Raw genomic sequence first — 19,164 nt, forward strand, 5'->3', positions numbered from 1 at the left:
CATCCATTGCTTTCCGGCATACCTCACAATGTCATCCGACCACCGGGCTGGTGGTCTGCCTCGATATCGCATACCATCCCTTGGCCACCATTCAGTAACAGCTTTAGTCCATCTGTTGTCTTCCCGTCTTGCCAAGTGTCCTGCCCATCTCCACTTAAACCAAGCGATTCGTATAGGTACCTACATCTTCGACTTTTAGTGCGTTGCCAAATTTCGATGTTGGGTATACGACATACCAAAAAAGAAATAAATAAATAAAAAAACAATCCTTAATAAAAAAAAGTAAGTACGCAAGTATTAATATTATAGATACTCGTTTAGGGTAAAGGTCACAATTAAAAATAGAAAACTCAGATACGAAAAATAAACCTAGACAGTCATTTTTAGATAGAAACAAACAAAATATGGTTACAGCCAACTAAAAATAAACTAGAGGTAAAAATATCCTTATTAGCATAGATTCGCACAAAAAAAAACAACGGGTTATAATGTTGCTCAGATTAAGCGTAGAATTCCAAAACAGTCTTAGATTTGACTGACTCATAAAAGCAGTTCTTGACATTTATGCGAGGTGAAGATGCGACGTTATAAAGGTGTAATAGATGCAAACTAAAATGTCAACGGTGCGAATATTTGACAGTTTTCATGACTGCACGATTTCGCTTATATTCTGTTATGCCTTAAGGCCTGTGTCCACTACACCGTATCATACTAGGACGGTCTACACACACTTTATTTATTTTTAAAAATGTTTTGTATTAACCTCATAATGATTTAGACAATATTATTTGTACTCCAGACATAATATTTTTCGTATAAGTACTGATTGCCTAAAGGTTTACATACTACGCAACCTAAGCACGACAAATACAACTGATGATGATATTTGTAATTTTACTTACCACCCAAAATAAATAAATAAATTTATAAATATACTTTATTTTAATGTTTTTAAATATCTGCAGCTAACATAAATGACAATGTAAACTTTACGCGGAAAGGAAATCTATCATCTTAGATCACCGGCCATGGATTGACTGCAACAAATTGGAAGTGCATGACTTATAGATAGATAAACATATACTTAAATACTTGTTATTAAATACTTTATTTTCGAACATTGATTTTGTATTCTTGACCTTACAGGCAGCTTCCTGCCTAAGGGTTAAGGGTCAAGTTTGCTTTTGGCGTAGAATAAAGAATAATAATACGAGTAGAACGGTAATCTCCGCCGGTATCGGGCGCAAACCTCACCCCCTCTGGGTCTTACTTTAATCGTCTCGCTCGCACTTATGCGTTAGGCGCAGTGATGTGCAGTTCACGAGAATGTTGCCAAAGTAAGAATACTCCTGTTGTAAAAAGCTCTCAAATAGTCAAAATGCTAGCTGTTTTTCTTTTCAAATTGTTGTTTCTTGTAATCTGATGCTGAGGCTTAAAGCTCTTTTTACATAACTTTTATGCCATTTTACTGCCGGAAACATTCCCAAACACACAGGGCACTTAGTTCATCTCGGTGAAGTACTTAGTATAGGTTAGGTCGTGTACTTAGTAAGTACATGCTAACTAACCTAACTTGTATTGTGCTGGTTTTTCCTTCGCGGGCTGGAAGGTCAGATAGGCAGTCGCTTCTGTAAAAATCCGGACCTGTCAAATCTTCAGGTTAAGTAAGCGGACCCAGTGATAAACGGGATAATGCGGGAGATGATGAACATTCTCAAAGTGGGAATATTCCCTTAATCGACACATCACTGGTTAGGCGACAGCGGTAAGAACGGTGTTTTTGTATGGAGTACCCGGGTTGTACTTATACAGTGTGCAGTTTTTCGGACCCGACAAACTTTAAGGGTGAATTCTACGAGTAATTTCATCGAGATAACACCCCCATATGTGGAGTCAAATCTCAATATTCTGGATACGGCGGCCATTTTAAAATTTTCGATTTTAGATTTTCTTTTATTCATAAAAATTGATATCTCGAGATTGAAAGGCCTTACGGACATGAAATAAAATGCTTTTATCTGCAAAAACTCTTCTCTATCGAATAAAAATATCCACAACTGCTAAAAAGGTACATAAAATAGTTAAAAGCACCTAATCTAATTTTTTTTTGTAAAAAAACGGCATGAATCTTATTGAGATTTCACCCCACATATGGGGGTGTTTTCTCGATGAAATTACTCGTAGAATCCACCCTTAAAGTTTGTCGGATCCGAAAAACTACACACTGTATAAACTACAGTAACCAATTCAAGTGTAACGGTTTATAATCTTATTTAAATAACTACTAGTGGAAAATCCTACAACTGGCAAGTAGCCATTTTCATTCCAGTTACGGTTCTACCCACCTAGATTTTACTTAAAAGCATCTACATTTCATTTTGATATGCAATTGTGAATTTTTATGGCTAGGAGCAACAAAAGTTGGCAGGATAGCGCAGTTTTCGAAAACTTAGTTTGAGTTTATTATCCTTATATTATCCTTAACGGCCCCCGTGGTTCAGTGGTTTAAGCGTTCGGCTCACGATCCGGGATCCCGGGTTCAAATCCCGGTGGGGCATATCATAAAAATCACTTTGTGATCCCTAGTTTGGTTAGGACATTACAGGCTGATCACCTGATTGTCAGAAAGTAAGCACGTTAAGCCGTTGGTCCCGGTTACTTTTTACTGATGTAAGTGAGAAATCGTTACATGAGCCATGTCAGTTCTCGGCTCGCAGCCTATTACGTAGGTCTTAAACATAGCTGGCGAGGAGTATGTGCATATCGTTGCCGATGTCGCTAACGTATCTAAAATATTTGGCGAATCGGATTAGCACCTTTTGCTATTGTCAATAAAACTCAAGTTATTTTAGCAAAAAAATGCAGATACGTCAGTTTGCAAAGTCAACTACGGTATTATGACTGATCGTAGTCTTTCTGAGAACTACTACGTTACAGTGTGGTTACAAGTTGTACTCTGCTCACCCAATATTCAAGTCACAAATCCTATTAATAGACTCAATAGTTCCGAGTTCTGTACCATGGCAAATCCAATCAAATTAAGTCACTGATAAGGCCCAATTTATAAAGGATGCGCGGTTGCGGAAGCGAGCGCGGTATTCGACAAGTTTCAACAGTTCCATCCGGTGTATAATTCTGAATGATTTTCTCGCGATATATTTTTTTAAATTAAGTAAAAGCGCAGCGTGGTGGAGTATGCTCCACGCACACGTCTCTTGCCACCGGAGGTACGTTACAACCATTGATGTACTGGAAATGTTCCCGTTGTAAAAACTCTTTAACAATAAGGACACTGCTGCTTTTCTTTTTCAAAGTGTCCTTTCTTGTACTCTGGTCTTATCTGCCTAAAGGTTAGGTAATTAAGATCTTTTTACATAAGTTTTTCGCCTTTTTACTGCCGAGAACGTTCCCGTTCTCTCTGTCTCTCTCTCTCTCTCTCTCTCTCTCCCACGGCACATCACTGGTTACAACTCTCACGACAGAGGGATTGTGTCCATCCTAACTAAACATGATGGACAACTGTTAGGGGCGATAGGATCCCCATAAGGGTCACCATAAGGTCCTTCACATCCATCTCAGGACTTCGTATCGACAGTGGCTGCAGGTTGTCATTGCTTACTTGTGGCTCTGCCCATCCCGTAAGGGATTATGCACGTTAGATTAGGTATGTATGTTACCCGCGTTCGCTCGTTCATTGTAAATGAGGATACGAATTTCAACAAAGGATGAGCAGAGACGACGAAAGCGATTCAACGTTATTCATTCCAGGGGTTTATCCAGTCTATTCTTTTATACAAACATTTTGTTTGTTGGTATATATAGGAATAGATGTAGAGACTAAACAAGAAAGGAAGAAAAAAAAGAGGGCGAGGAAAGTATTTGAAAGACAGCATAATCTCCCTAGCATTATCCCGCTTTCACAGGGTCCACTTACCTAACCTGAAAATGTGACAGGTCCGGTTTTTTACAGAAGCAACTGTCTGTCTGACCTTCCAAGCCGCGAAGGCAAAACCAGCCCAATACAGGTTAGGTCACTTACCTCCGAAAATGCATTTCTCGGAAATGTGGGTTTCCTCACGTTGTTTTCCTTCACCGCTCAGCACGTGGTTATTTATGATCCAAATATGAATTCAAAAATTCGACAATCATTAATTTAGGCCTGTGCTGGATTCGAATCTGGGACCTCAAAGTGAAAGGCAAGCGTTCTACCAACTGGGCTACCACAAAAGAAAAACAAGAAAAGACAAAAATACAGTATGAATAACAAATAAATTAATTATTATGATAGAAAACATTTTTAAAAAATTCAAGATGCCACCGCCACAGGCCCCTCGCCATCCCTCGGCTCATCTATCGACTATTTACTTACATCAGTAAGTAGTAACCGGGACCAACGTTTTAACGTGCCTTCCGAAGCACGGAACGTGTTATTTAAAGACATGCTATTTTAATCCCAAAAACCATTACTTACAAACCTTCTCTCTAATATAATTTCTCGCTACGTCGAGTTTTTATACGGCTTGTGCTTTAAAACAATGTATTTAACAACTTTAATAACAGTTTAAAAACAATAACTCCTGTCAAACAATCCATATTCTCAGAAGTGTATAAATGCGAATATAATCACAATAACAATGCCAGTATAGGTCATATCGTTTACTCTTGGAATTTTTGAAAGGAGGTTTTAGCGCCTCTCTAGATCTGTAGCAAGGACAATGTTCAGATGAATTGACTCTACTACCCATGGTATAAAAAACCTAGGTATGCTCAATCCTATGACAAGCCGCCATTGCTTAGCCCTTTGATGACGTAAGTGTTACCACTGTGTTACCATTAAATTGGTATCTCCAACATTCCAAGGACGTAAATTTTATTACATATTGAAAATTAAGTGAATAATGTATTTAATTACTATTACTTGTCCCATATATAAAAATCATTAAAACTGTAAGTAAATCTATTACTAAAAGTTCAAAATTTTCTTGCAAAGTAAATATAAAAATTGGTCGTGGGTAATTTATTTTTTACAAAATGGCAACACAGGGTGGGTTGACGTTAGCTGGGCTAACCTTGAAATGTTAACTGTCACTTTTAACATGCTACAACCTATTTAAACTAGTCATGTAACTTAATCTAGTTTTTATCACATTGAAAATTTATGATAGACGTTCATTGAACTGAAATACGCTTTTTGATTGTAAGCTTTAATGTAGGTATAATAATTACCCGAGTGCAGCGAGCTGTATTTGACCGCTATATATTATTATGTATATTATGTATGTATGTGTGTATTCACATCCAACGATCCAACCTAACTTCTAAACCACATGTCAGAATAGGGTAGTTTCCACCAAGTGAAATCAGTTATTTTATATTTACTAAACATTAAAATACGAAATTACTATGGAATTTGTATGTCAAAGCAACCTGTGACGTCATAGAAAAACATGCCAAAATGTCGCTCTTATTATTACATTTTTCTAAATTAAAATTTATAAATAAGTTAAATAGAAAAAGAAAACGTTTTTCGTCACCTTTAGATCTGTCTTTATTTAATAATCAGAATTTCAAAGATATTTTTGCTGGTATGGTTTGCCTGTTAGTCAATCAGATGATGATACACTTTACAGAAATCATGTTTGTCCCATGGCATAAGAGGAGTTAAGAGGACCAGGTATGCTCAATTCTATGACAAGCTGCCATTGCTAGGCCATTGATAACGTAAGTGTTACCATTAGAATAGACGTTAGATAGACGTCTTACTTTCAAGGCCCATATCAAACGTGTGCGCGATCGTGCCTCAGATCTAAACCTGTCTTTATTTAGTACTTAATCAGGATTTCATAACAAGAATAAGAATAAAATAAATTATATCTTTCACTTAGGAAATTACCCAATTTAACAAATAAATGAGGTGTCACTAAAAGCGTCTTGATTGTCTTGTTGTAATCATCCAGACCAGAGTCAAACAATTTTAAAAGTAATTTCTCTTTTGTCCCAGAACTCCGTGAAGCCTTCGAAGCTGAAGCCCAGGAGGTGAAGAAACCTCGTCTGCTCCTCACAGCCGCCGTGCCAGTGGGTCCTGATAACATCAAGAGCGGATATGACGTGCCTGCAGTAGCTAGGTAAGAATACATAACATAATCAGTCCCTTAAAGTCCCATTTCGGGGCAAAAACCTCCCCGAAATCAACTGGAGGAGGTATGGACAATACTCCAACACGCTGCTCCAGTGCAGGTGGCTGGAGGCGCTTGGGCTAGAAGCCCGGGAACAACGGCTTCCGAAACATGGATCGTACGAGTACTTTCTATATATTATTGGAAAGAAATTAATAAATGTTTCTTTCTTTCTTTCTTTAAATTACGACATTATTTATACAATAGGCTACTTGAAAACCTAACCAAATTTGATACTTTTTACGAAAAGTCAAAACGAAAGTTCTGTACCGTCGGTGAAAAGTAATAGAAGTCCAAAATTCAAGTTTTGAGAAAATCGAGTTTAAATTTAAAAATATTCTAGCTCGCGACTTATGAGGAATAATGGAACAGAAGTTAGATGTGTCGATAGGTGATGATGGAAGGTTTCTTTTCTAATATTTAGTTATATTTAGAACCTAAACAGAAATGGTAGAGGATCAAAATAAATTACATGTATCAGTTGACACCAACTTTTATATTGTGTAAATTGATACAAGTCTACTTATACCTTTTTACACACATAACTATAAAAAGTCATCGTTGATATATCATATGTATTTCAATTATTAATTTTACAGTCTTATTCTACAAAAAACAAAATGTCTTGGAAGAAAGTTTATTTCATAATGTTGTAGAAAGGCAAAATTCTAATTATTTTCTTTAAAAAGTAAAGAAACGTAACTTATATCAATTGACACAAACGATAAACTATAACGAATTTGTGTCAAGTGGTTTAACATGACTTATTTTTTCGGTATTATTGTGTAAAATGATACATGTTTTTACGAATTTCTAATAATAAATACATATAAAGATGGTACACGTATATATAGTGTAAGGTGGCGATAATAAGATATTTTTGATATGATTTTACTCTCAAAACTCATAAATAACCGGTCAAAACCACCACTGCTGCCCACTACAAACACATTTTGTCCACTACACTACGCCCCTAATCAAAACCACTTTTGGTTCATTTTTGCAGTCAAAATCTTACAAATTCAATTATGATAATATTTCCAACCCTAACAAATGAAGGTAAGAGGAATCATATTAAGACTGGTCATTAGGAATGTTTCGGGCTAGCCTGGCAGTATGGCCTGGAGATAAAGGTGATGTACCTACGTACTTTTAAACCAAAATCACGCAAACCGGTAAGTGTTACTTCTTTCCTGCTGAAACTATTTAATAGATCATAACTCATTCCACAATCAAAATCCCCTAAAGTAAAGTAAAATTCGATATTTCGAATTATCAAAATTCCCGGTCTAATGGTAGCCCGCAACATTGACAGAACGATAAACGGAGTCGAATCAATGTTGACGATGAGAATAGGTAGTGAAAATGAAGATCATTGGTTCACCTCCAAACCTATAGATTACACAGGGCTATCCTCAGACCATGACCATGACCACCATGGACCATGGTCTGTTATGGTTAAGCTAAATGAGCTCGTTTCCGCAAAACTCTACACGTAAGCACACGTGGGGGACTTTCCGCGTATCCTCGCGTATGGACCACTACTGTGAAGTGGGCAAACTTCCCACTATATCATCATCATCCTCCTGCCCTTATTTCACTCTAGGTGGGGTGGGCAAAACATGTATGGGCAAATGTCCCATCTTCTTCTTCTTCTATCGTGTGGATTGTGAGGTGAATTACCAACCCCATCAACCCTGGTGTCGGGGTTATAACTGAGCCGCCATAGGCCCCTGACTTGACTCAATGAATACTCGAATGTCCCATACGTAATGTTATTTTAATGGGCTCAGTTTTCCGCATAAACACAAGTGGTCCATTATGCGTGCTTTTATTGACTATGTAAGCCAAATAACTCCTTTCAGAAGCTCAAATACCTCCTGGGATTTTTACAAACTTTGTGACCTGGTTTAATTAAGGGGTTGTGCCCGTGGTGTTGCCAATTATTTATTCTAATCTAATCTATCCTACAAGATCCCACTGCTGGGCAAAGGCCTCCCCTTCCTCTTTCCATTTTTCACAGTCCTGTGCGTAATTCTCTCTTATGTAATCAAAATACAGAAAACAAATATTACTGGTGGTGCTCAAGAGTTCAGAGCAGTTATTCCCTTTATAAAAATGAGGAAGCTCGACAAATTTACACCATTCAACGTGTTTGAGAAACTGGTAATCTTCTCTTGAGAAGATGTGGCAGATCCCGATGCTGCCGATGCCGAGCTGTCATCTACGGCTGTGTAGGTTCAAAAATACCACTACCGGCGCTTGCATAAAAGATCTAACCAGCGTGTATTGAATGGCTTGCATATTAATTGGAGCTCGATAATATTTGGAGCCATTATTTCACGTCTACAACCTCCTTAGCAATGAAGGCAGCGTTCAATCTGCCACCGCTTAACCTGCATGTAATCAAGAAAACTATGTAAAACAGCTATGCTTCGAGCTAAGGGAAGGAGACTAACGACAGTTATGACAAATCTCAAATACCTCTTGACTAACCCTGCCATGGTGATAACGACGCCATGATCAGGACCCACAACTTATGAGGTACTGTAATTAAGTACCACAATGTGGTTATAGCAGAAAGAGAAAAAACACGGTTTGGTCTGAAGTACTAACTTAACCTATACCCATTCGCAATGCGGATCAGATATGGTTTGCTGTGGCTCTAGACAAAATGTCTTCCCATAGACAGGTTTATGCGGAGGTCACCCTAGGATACACACTGGTGGCGCATGGAATCGAACTTGTATGTATCATTATACACAACACGTTATTGATATCTAAGATCGTATTTTCTGAAATATTTTGATATATATTAATTTATATTACTTTTCACGAAAAAATAAATTTGGTGTTTGATGTTACAACTAAAATTATATCATTAAACACGGACTGTGAGAATTCAAGGATTGCGTGTATTTTAATATATGTTGAGTTGCATTTACTTACACCAAAATATTTAGTGAAAATCTTCATTTCACTTTAATGCAAGTTAAGATGAATTATGTTACACGTGTTATAACAGCATGAATCCTTCACAAACAGTACTTATATCACTAAACACAAAAATTATTTCCGTATTTATAATAGCTACAGTTACGAGAATTAGACAGAAAGAAAGAGAATTTTTTGAACATGAAGTGTGTGCTAATAACTCAAAAGTGATACAACTCGAGTTGTATTACTTTTCACCGACGGTACAGAGTTTTCTTTGGAGTCTGTGTCGAAATAGGCTAGTTTCGAGCCAGTCAAATCAGTTACTTTTTAATTAACGTCAAAACAAGAAATTACTATGTACTCTGTATGAAAAAGCAACCTGTGACGTCATAGCAAAACGTGACAAAATGTCGCACTTATTATATTTTTCTTTATTGCAATTCATAAATAAGTTATATGGTACTTAGATAAAATAAAAGTTTTTTGTCACCTTTAGATCTGTCTTTATTTAGTTATCAGAATTTCAAAGGTATTTTTGCTTGTTAGTCAATCAGCTGATACACATCACAGAAATCATGTTTGTCCCATGGTATAAGAAGACCAGGTATGCTTAATCCTATGACAAGCCGCCATTGCTAGCCCATTGATGACGTAACAGTTATCATTAAATTGGTATCTCCAACATTTCAAGGACGTATGCCCTTAATTGTCCTTAATGTTTTTAATTACTATTATTTGTCACATATATAAAAATCATTACAACTGTACGTAAATCTTTTACTAAAAGTACAAAATTTCCTTGCAAAGTAAATTAAAAACATTGGATGTGGGTAATTTATTTTTTACAAAATGGCAACGCAAGGACGGATGACGTCAGCTGGGCTAACCTTAAAATGCTAGCTGTCAGTTTTGAGCTTACCTGATCTTCTTATACCATGGTTTGTCCCACGTAAACTTACTTATCGTGTGTCTTTGTTTAAATAACTAGGTAAGGGTCCGTCCCGACAAAAGCGAAGCTTCATCTATCAACGCAAAATGAACCCCATTTATATTCAAAGAAAGCTCAGATAAAAAGGAACATTATACCTATACAAATGGTCTGCCTAAGGGTCACTTACAATTCGCTGACCCCCAATAAATAATTTATCAAACGCGTGGAGAAAATATCGTCGTGGGGGAATTTTCTCCTTAATATACGCGTTTTATTTTCTGACACATTTTGGTATAGGTATGACCCTCTGCTAAGCTCCGAACCGTATAGGCCCGTGTTGCTCTGTCTGTAAGCGATTATGAAACTGATTTTATAAGTAATAAACGAAATTGTCGCTGAAGACGACCCACTACTAGAAACAGGCCTACCCTCAATCAATGGGCGAGAGTATATAGCATACTTCATCACAGCAGATTAGTGGAGTTGCTCTTTTTACAGCTAATAGCCGAGACCACTTGCTTAACGAGCCCTCCCAAGCACAGAATCATCTTACTTTTTCGGACAATCAGGTGAATCAAGCTTTCAAATCAATGTCCTTACCAAACAAAGGACAGTCTCACAAAGTGATTTCGACAATGTCTCCATCGGGAATCGAACCCGGACCTTCAGATCGTGAGCCTTACGCTCTAACCACTAAACCACAGAGACTGTCCTAGCTTCGTCTGGGCCTAACTGAAACAAATTAAAGTCCTTCAAAGTAATAGCTTAGGTATAACATGAAACCGAATACTTATTCAAAGCGTTTATAGTCAACTTGGAAACGGCTAGATAGAAAACAGATGAGCAATTTCACCACATTAAATTCACGTTTTACAAACTTTACAACCAACTTTCGCAGTTTCTAACTCTCAGATAATAAAGAATGGAATCGATGGAGGAGATAGTTTGGGAACAGAAAATTCATTTGGGTTTTCCTTATATTGTGTAGTATAATGTGGGAATGTGTGACGTTATAGCTAGCAGCGTGGAGCGGCGATTAAACAAAACTATCGCACTTGATTATAATGCCCCCGATTCCTGCAGACACCGTCTAATTTTATTTTAAAATCATCATCGTCATTAGCCCATTAATGTCCCCACTGCTGGGGCACAGGCCTCCCCTATGGATGGATAGGGAGATCGGGCCTTAAATCATCACGCGGGCCCAGTGCGGATTGATGGTTATTAACGACTGCTAATGCAGCCGGGACCAACGGCCTAACGTGCCTTCCGAAGCACGGAGGAGCTCGAGATGAAAACTTTTTTTGTGGTCACCCATCCTATGACCGGCCTTTGCGAAAGTTGCTTAACTTCAACAATCGCAGATCGAGCGCGTTTACCGCTGCGCCACCGAGCTCCTCCCAATTTTAAAATATACCTCTCATTTTCTTATCGGATGATTAACAACTGCTTATTTAAAAATGAATGAATGAATGAACGAAATGAAATAACCCGGGCGAAAAAATTGGCATCTCACTGATACGCAACCCTTTTGACGTGTGCTGTCAACTTAATTTAGGCTCGCGATGTGGAGGTCCAGATTCGATTCCCGATGAAAACATTGTCGACATCACGTGAGACTGTTCTTTGTCTGGTAAGAACTTTTCAGGCTTAAATCTGATTGTCTGAAAAAAGTAAGATGATTCCGTGGTTCGGAGAGCACGTTTAGCCGTTGGTCCCGGCTATTATCCATAAACACACCTCCACCAACACACGGTAGAGCAGTATGGTGGAGTATGCTCTCCGGTTGATTGAAGGGAGGCCTGTGCCCAGCAGTGAGAAGGATATAGGCTGTTTATGTCATGTATGAAGTGAGAACGTGTCGATGGTACCTAAGTATTTTATAATTATATTCGACAAAGTCTATCAAAGACCTTACCTATTAGCAATAAATTCCTTGAAAATGTATCTGTAAATTGGTTCTGAAGTTAGTAATGTTCTCCTAGAATATATATATATCGTCACTGGAAAGGCAAAATTACGTAAGCGCCAAAATAGGTATTTTGGGTTTTTTATATATTCGGAATCAGCGTTTCATTCTGCGTCGATCTGTCTGGGTAGCATTGCGATACGAGCACTTTTTTGGCGCTTACGTAAATTTAAAAATAGTTGACTTTTTTCAATTCCAGTTTCTTAAACGACAAGATTTTGGTGTTTTTTTCGTGACTGGTATATAAGTAATATTGTGTTCCTATATAATAACTACATATTAATTTTAAGTAAATTTGGCATTCTATAGTTTGAAAAGTATCATTTTATTAGTAATTTTGGTCTACTGAAAATAAAAAATAGACTATGTATAAGTCATTTTTATTTACAGCTTTTAAAAAAAGTAAGGCGTATAAGAAAAAAATGTCTTAGCACGTTTATGCAGTGAATGGCGAATAAGTAATTTTGACTTACATTATTTAGAATAAGTAAGGCGTGGACGTAAATTTGCCTTCGCATTTTTATGCTGTTATTAAGCAAGTTCGTGGGCTAGCAGTAAGTTTCCCAGGAAGTTATTTTTTAACAATAGATCTAAAAGTAAAACTATTTTAGAATTGATTTTATAATTTATTAGCGACCCGCCCGGCTTCGCTCGGATGCAATGCTGAGGAAAAATGAAATTATTTACGACATCACATTAAAATCCTCAAAAAAACAGTATTTCTACACTATTTATTGGATGTTATTATACATACCTATAAACTTTCCTCTTGAATCACTCTATCTACTAAAGAAAATTGCATCAAAATCCGTTGCGCAATTTTAAAGATTTAAGCGTACATATGGATATAGGGACAGAAAAAGCGACTTTGTTATACTTTTTAAGTTCTGTCGTTTGCATATTTAGCGCCAATTTTGAATCGAGAACTCAAAATTCAAATTTGTTGGAATTTCGAATATCAAAACAATTGAAAGCATTAGGATTAATGCAATTGTTTAGTCACAGCGTTGGTTTGAATCTGTCAGGTCACGTCCGAAAATTATTAAATGTAAGATTACAAAGAAAAATTTTCTATAACTTTCGAAGAGGCCTACCGCGACTTCAGTGTTTCAAACAGTTAAAATCTCTATTCCACGATGAATTGCCATGTCTGCGAACCATCGAACGCTGGTATTTAGAATTCGAGCGTGGACATCCGCCTTCACTGAAGATAATATCGTTGCTGTGAGACAACTAATCCTCAAAAATCGTCATGTGACATACCGAGAATAGAGGCGTTATTAGGCATTTCAGGGACAACCATTTAAACGATATTGCATGAGGCACTTGGTGTGAGAAAACTAGTTTGCCGTTGCATCCCGCATTTTCTGACGATCATAAGGTAGCCCGCGTCAGATGGTGTAAGAAAACTCTTCAGAGGTTCAACCGAGGAGAGTCAAATCACGTGTACGACATCATCGAATCTTGGATTTATGCTATTATCCTGATTCCAAACAACAATCCACAGTTTGGGTCTTCCAAAACGAGTCAAAGCCGACTAAAGTTGTTCGCTCTCGAAGCACTTCAAAGAAGATGGTGGCTACCTTCGTGGAGAAAATCGGTCATGTTGCGACAATTGCACTTGAAGATCGTAGGACGGTTAATGCGGATTGGTATACCACAATTTGTTTACCACAAGTCATCGCCGAACTTCGAAAATCTAACCCAAAGCCACGCATGATGATGCGCAGGAGTGCAGGATGCTGCACCATGACAATGCAAGCTCACACACCGCTCATCAAACGATTATTTGAAGCAGGAAAACGTAGAAATTCTTGACCATCCTCCATACAGTCCTGACCTAAGCTCCAATGATTTCTTTACATTTCCTAAAATTAAAAAAGAAACTCTTCGCGGTCAAAGGTTCCAGTGTGGTGAAGAAGCGGCCAACGCTTTCAAGTCAGCCATTTTGAACACCTCTACTTTGGAGTGGAATAAATGTTAAATAATACCTGGTTCGAGCGAATGGAAAAGTGTATTAAACTTCGTGGTAAATACTCTGAAAAACAATAAGGGGAATTATTGAGGAATTAGAAATTATTGAGGAATTAAAAAGATTTGACCCTTCCAGAGACTTGACTCGACTTAGAGCCACGTATGCTTGTCCTAATTCAAACAATTTTGAGCCCAAATATACTACTGCATGGTCGACTGTGCTGCCCTGCATATGTTATGTTATGTTAGTGTGCTCTGTTTTCCGCATTTAGACTCTAAGGTGGCCCAATATGCGTGTAATTGTTGACTACGTAAGCCAACCTATCTCCTTCCAGAAGCTCAGAAGCCTCCTGGGGATTTCACAGGCTTCGCGGAGCGACCCCATTCCTTTAAGGATTTTTACCCGTTGTGCTGACACTCCCGTGCATTCCAGGATTACATGGGGGGCAGTTTCTTCTGCGTCCAGACAGCCTCTGCAAAGTGGGCTGTCCGTTATCCCTAAGTTAAATAGGTGCTTGTTGAGTGGGCAGTGACCCGTTATACTGCCCACTACTATTCGGAGGTCATTGCGGTTTAAGCTAAGCAGTCGGCGAGTGAATTGGATATCATAGACATGATATCCTTCGACTGTCTGCATGTGGGCAGCTCTGCCCATCTGTCGTTGTGTAGTTGCTGGGTAGAGTCCCGTACCCACGAGCGTAACTGACTGAAAGGTATCGGCAGGATTGGTTCGGGTCCATATACCCTGGTGTCTGATCCTCTCCTTGCCAGTTCGTCAGGTTGTACGCTATTATTTATATTTTATGATACTTTATTTCTGGCACTTCAGTATTTTAATAGCTATTTTTATAAATCAATTGAAGTAATAAGTAATTTAAGGAGGTATTAAGAATAATTATTTGTCTCTTACGTCTTTTTACCCATGTAAGATATTACAAAAACTTACTTTAAAGAATCTTTGGTGAGCTGACATAATCAATCGATCACTTTTTAGGCAATTTTCACATAATGAAAGCAGATGTGTAAAAGTCGTTACAGTAACTTTTACTCCGCTAACATTACAGTATTATTATATTTAAAGAAATATTGTCGTTCTCGTATGCATTGTCGTAAGAGCTGTAAGTAATTTTGCTTCCAAATAATATTTTAACCAGATGGCGGTTAAGTAAATTTGCTTTACTGTAAACTGAAGTCATTTTTACGTAAGCGCCACTATATCCTAAAATAGCAATCCAACTGTAATGATATGTATTGCTGGACATAGAAAATTAAAAAACAATGTAACCTTTCATTGACATCATCTAAATTGGATAATTGGGTAAAAAGTTATGATAAAAAAACGAAAAAATGAAACTTTAAACGGCTTTTTCTCGAAATGGCCTTTTGGCGCTTACGTAATTTTGCCTTTCCAGTGACGATATCTTTATATATTTATATCTTTATATATATATTATATTTCTATCTGTGGTAGCTTGTAATTAGCCTTTATTTATTATTAAGGTTTTGATTGTGTAAATAATGCTGTAAGCTCCCCGAATAAAATAATAATAATAATAAATATATATATATATATATTACTATATATATATATATATTATTATATATATATGTATATACAGGGTGTTAGTGACATCGTAACGAAAACTTTGAGGGGTGATTGAGGCCATGATTCTCAGATGATATGAAGTGGAATTTTTCGTCGCAAAAGTATGGAATTGAAAACAATTAAAAAAAACTAAAAAAAATCATGAATTTTGCGACGAAAAATTCCACTTGATATTAACTCAGAATCATGATCTAAATCATCCCCCTGAGTATTCGTTACGATGTCACTAACACCCTGTATATATATTACTACTGTAAGTATATAAAAAATATAAATATAAGTTCACGACTATATTCCAATTTGAAAATTCAGAGGTACGTCCATCGCCACCAAGGTGAGCCGTGTCGCCGTTTATAATGGTACGGTCATGAGTATCAATATGCATAGGTACCATGTCACACTATTATTTTTGACAATTTGCACTGTAACACCCACTAAATGTCAAATATGTTAGTGCGACAGAGTCCTAAAGTGGGTACATAATATTGGCCATGACTGTACGTAGCTATGCCAGTCGGTTTTATCAACCTTCTTTTTCTCCACCAGCTATCTGGACTTCATCAACCTGATGGCCTACGATTTCCACGGCAAGTGGGAACGTGAGACCGGCCATAATGCTCCACTCTACGCTCCATCATCAGACTCGGAGTGGAGGAAGCAGCTGTCAGTGGACCACGCTGCCCACTTGTGGGTTAAACTTGGCGCTCCTAAGGAGAAGCTGATCATTGGTGAGTGGAGTACTCTTGCCCAATATATCGATAGTATCGATAGTCATTGCTTCTATCGATAGTTTGTCTATCGATAGGCGACCCTAGTATGGTGCATAATGCATTGCCATATTGTAGACCTCATGTGCTCTTTTTCTTCTGAAAATTTCTTGTAAATTAATGTTATTTGCTCTTAAATTATTTCTTAATTTACTTTCCAAATTATAATATAGCTGTACAGTTTGTAAATGTAGCTGAAATTGATAGTTGGATGATTCGACGGAAAATGTCACATGATATCAACTCAGAATCATGGTCTCATCCCTCAGTTTTCGTTACGATGTCTCTAACACCCGATATAAATTATATATATTTTTTTCTCATAATTGACATCGTAACATCGTTTAATTAGTGACATCGTAACGAAAACTGAGGGATGACTCAGACCATGTTTCTAAGTTGATATCATGTGACATTTTCCGTCGCAAAGGTATGTGAATAAAAATAATAAAAAAAAAAAACATATTATTGTTATTGCTTCTATGCTGTTCTGGGAGCAAATAAAAAACATAGAACACGTTCAGCTGCTTGTCTTCCCGGGCATGTCGTAAAAACCGACAGAGGGATTGCGTCCTCTAACATGATGGACTAATGTTATGGGCGATAGGCTGATCCCTTATCGCCATAAGGTTCATCATATCCATCTTAGGACTTCGTATCAACAGTGGCTGCAAGTTGTCTTTGATTACTTGTGGCTCTGCCCACCCCATTTGGGATTACGGGCGTGAGTTTATGTATGTATGTAAAAAAAAACACTGGAAGATGTAATTGTGCCTGGATGTAATAATAAGGGTAATCATTGATACCCAAAAACAAAGATAAAAGATGCACATTTCTGTTACCTATGAACTTAGAAGCTTAAACGAAGGTAAAACTGTACAGCGCCATCTATTTTGTTTCTGAGGAACGTAGCCTGCATAGTCCCTCATTTCATTCCGTACTCTGTGTAGTATGAACTTATTTGTTCAGGAACTCTTTGAATGCTCAGTTGGCAACAATGTATTTCACAGGTATGCCAACATACGGACGAACGTTCACTCTGACCAACCCAAACAACTTCAAAGTGAATTCTCCAGCCAAAGATGGAGGAAAAGCTGGCGAGTACACAAAGGAAGGGGGTTTCCTCGCTTACTATGAGGTGATTTTATATTTGATTTTAAATTTCGAATCTTTTATATTCTAAGATGGTTAATTTTATATTAGGAATGTTTAATACTAATCTAGAGAAGAGACAGTCTGATTTAGACATCGTGTCTTCTTCTTCTATCGCGTGGGTTGTGAGGTGTCAGGGTTACTTTTATTAAGATTTCTTACTGATGTATTGCTCTGCTCGTGTCTACCATCAGAATGGATGTACCAATTTCCCAAACCCTGGAGGTAGTATTTTCTTCCCGCCTCCGTCACATTTTACGTTTTATATTTGCGCGGGAATGTAACTCACCAATCACGTGCTACCTCCACAGTTAATATCCCTACAGATGGCGCCACTGTTAATCATAGACTAAATACCGCAGAATAATAATTAAATACCATTGTTAGAGCATAGATTAATAACTAATAACTGGACAAGTGTAACAAAATATGTTTGATTTGTTTAAAATCATGACACTTTTGAGCCGCCAAATGCCCCAACAAGGCTCATGTAACAACTATATATGTGCATTAGTTAATAGTAGCCAGGACCGACTGCTTTACATGCCCTCCGAAGCGCGGATCAACTTTCGGACAATCGGGTAATCAGAATGTCCTACCCAAACTAGGGATCACAAAGAGATTTTGTGATTGTGCCCCTATCGGGATTCGAATTGGGGACCTGCGGATCGTGAGTCCAACGGTAAACCATTGCACCACGGGTGAACCATTGAAGCTTTCTATATAAAATCATGCCGAGATGAGCGTGTTAACCATTACACCACCGGATCCTCCTCCTGTCCACGGTTAACACGCTCGTCCCGGCTTGACTAGAGCTGCGAGTTCAAGTCAGAAAGTTTTTCGATTTAAATTTTCTCTTTCTGAGTTTCCCTAAGCACAAGTAAGTGCTATAAAAACAAAAAAAAAACAATGTTAAATGATTTGAAAAAGTTACACTCTTTCAGCTTAAACTAGATTAACTGTCTTCGCGAAATTCGAAACACGCAATGCGTGTAGAAAACTACTTAAGGTCTCAAAGGACTAGGGCCTTTAGAAATCTCATTCAGATACTAATCCCTTCATTATCATTCTACTAAGAACTGATTCAATCATTAGACATTATCTTCTATCTAAATGTAAATTCACTTGTGTGGCCTAGGAGGAATACTAATAGGAAAAAGGTCTAAGGGAATCGGCTAAAGATAAAGAAAGATAAAGATAAAGTGACAGTCTACTTACGGAATTATAAAAAAAAAAAACTAGTGGACCCAACAGACTTTGTACTGTCCAACCGCAAATTCAAAACTCAATGGCCGAAGAAAAGAAGCTGCAAGAAAGACTTTAAAAAAACAGCGCTACCTACTGCCATAGAATAAGGTATAATACAGCACGTATAGAACAGCAACTCGCCACTAATTATACACCTTACCCCCTCTGAGTCTTACTTTAGTCTTAAATGGCCTTAAGTTTTTTGAGGCACGAGTTAACACATTTAATGCAGTTGTGAGACACAGGATTGCCTTCTGTGAATCGGTCGAATAATGTTGTTATCAAGGAATTGCAACTAAGGATGTTGGGCACTTCTTGGTACAAACGATGGCTAAAATATGTTGTGACGTAAAGTTTTACTTATTTATATTATTATTTATAAAGGATTGTTTTATTTTAGAATA

The 19,164-nt window shown here is 37.5% G+C and overlaps 1 protein-coding gene across 1 annotated transcript in view; it reads left to right on the plus strand.

Moving 5' to 3' along the window:
• Positions 1-19,164, plus strand: part of LOC126368858 (probable chitinase 10) — a 149,649-nt gene that overhangs the window by 117,685 nt on the left and 12,800 nt on the right. The window contains exons 6-8 of the mRNA XM_050013052.1: positions 6,002-6,125; positions 16,140-16,321; positions 17,371-17,498. Coding sequence (XP_049869009.1) covers positions 6,002-6,125; positions 16,140-16,321; positions 17,371-17,498 — 434 coding nt within the window. The remainder of the gene's footprint in view (positions 1-6,001; positions 6,126-16,139; positions 16,322-17,370; positions 17,499-19,164) is intronic.

The sequence above is a fragment of the Pectinophora gossypiella genome, chromosome 8 (assembly GCF_024362695.1).
Source record: "Pectinophora gossypiella chromosome 8, ilPecGoss1.1, whole genome shotgun sequence".
Taxonomy (NCBI): Eukaryota; Metazoa; Arthropoda; class Insecta; order Lepidoptera; family Gelechiidae; genus Pectinophora; species Pectinophora gossypiella.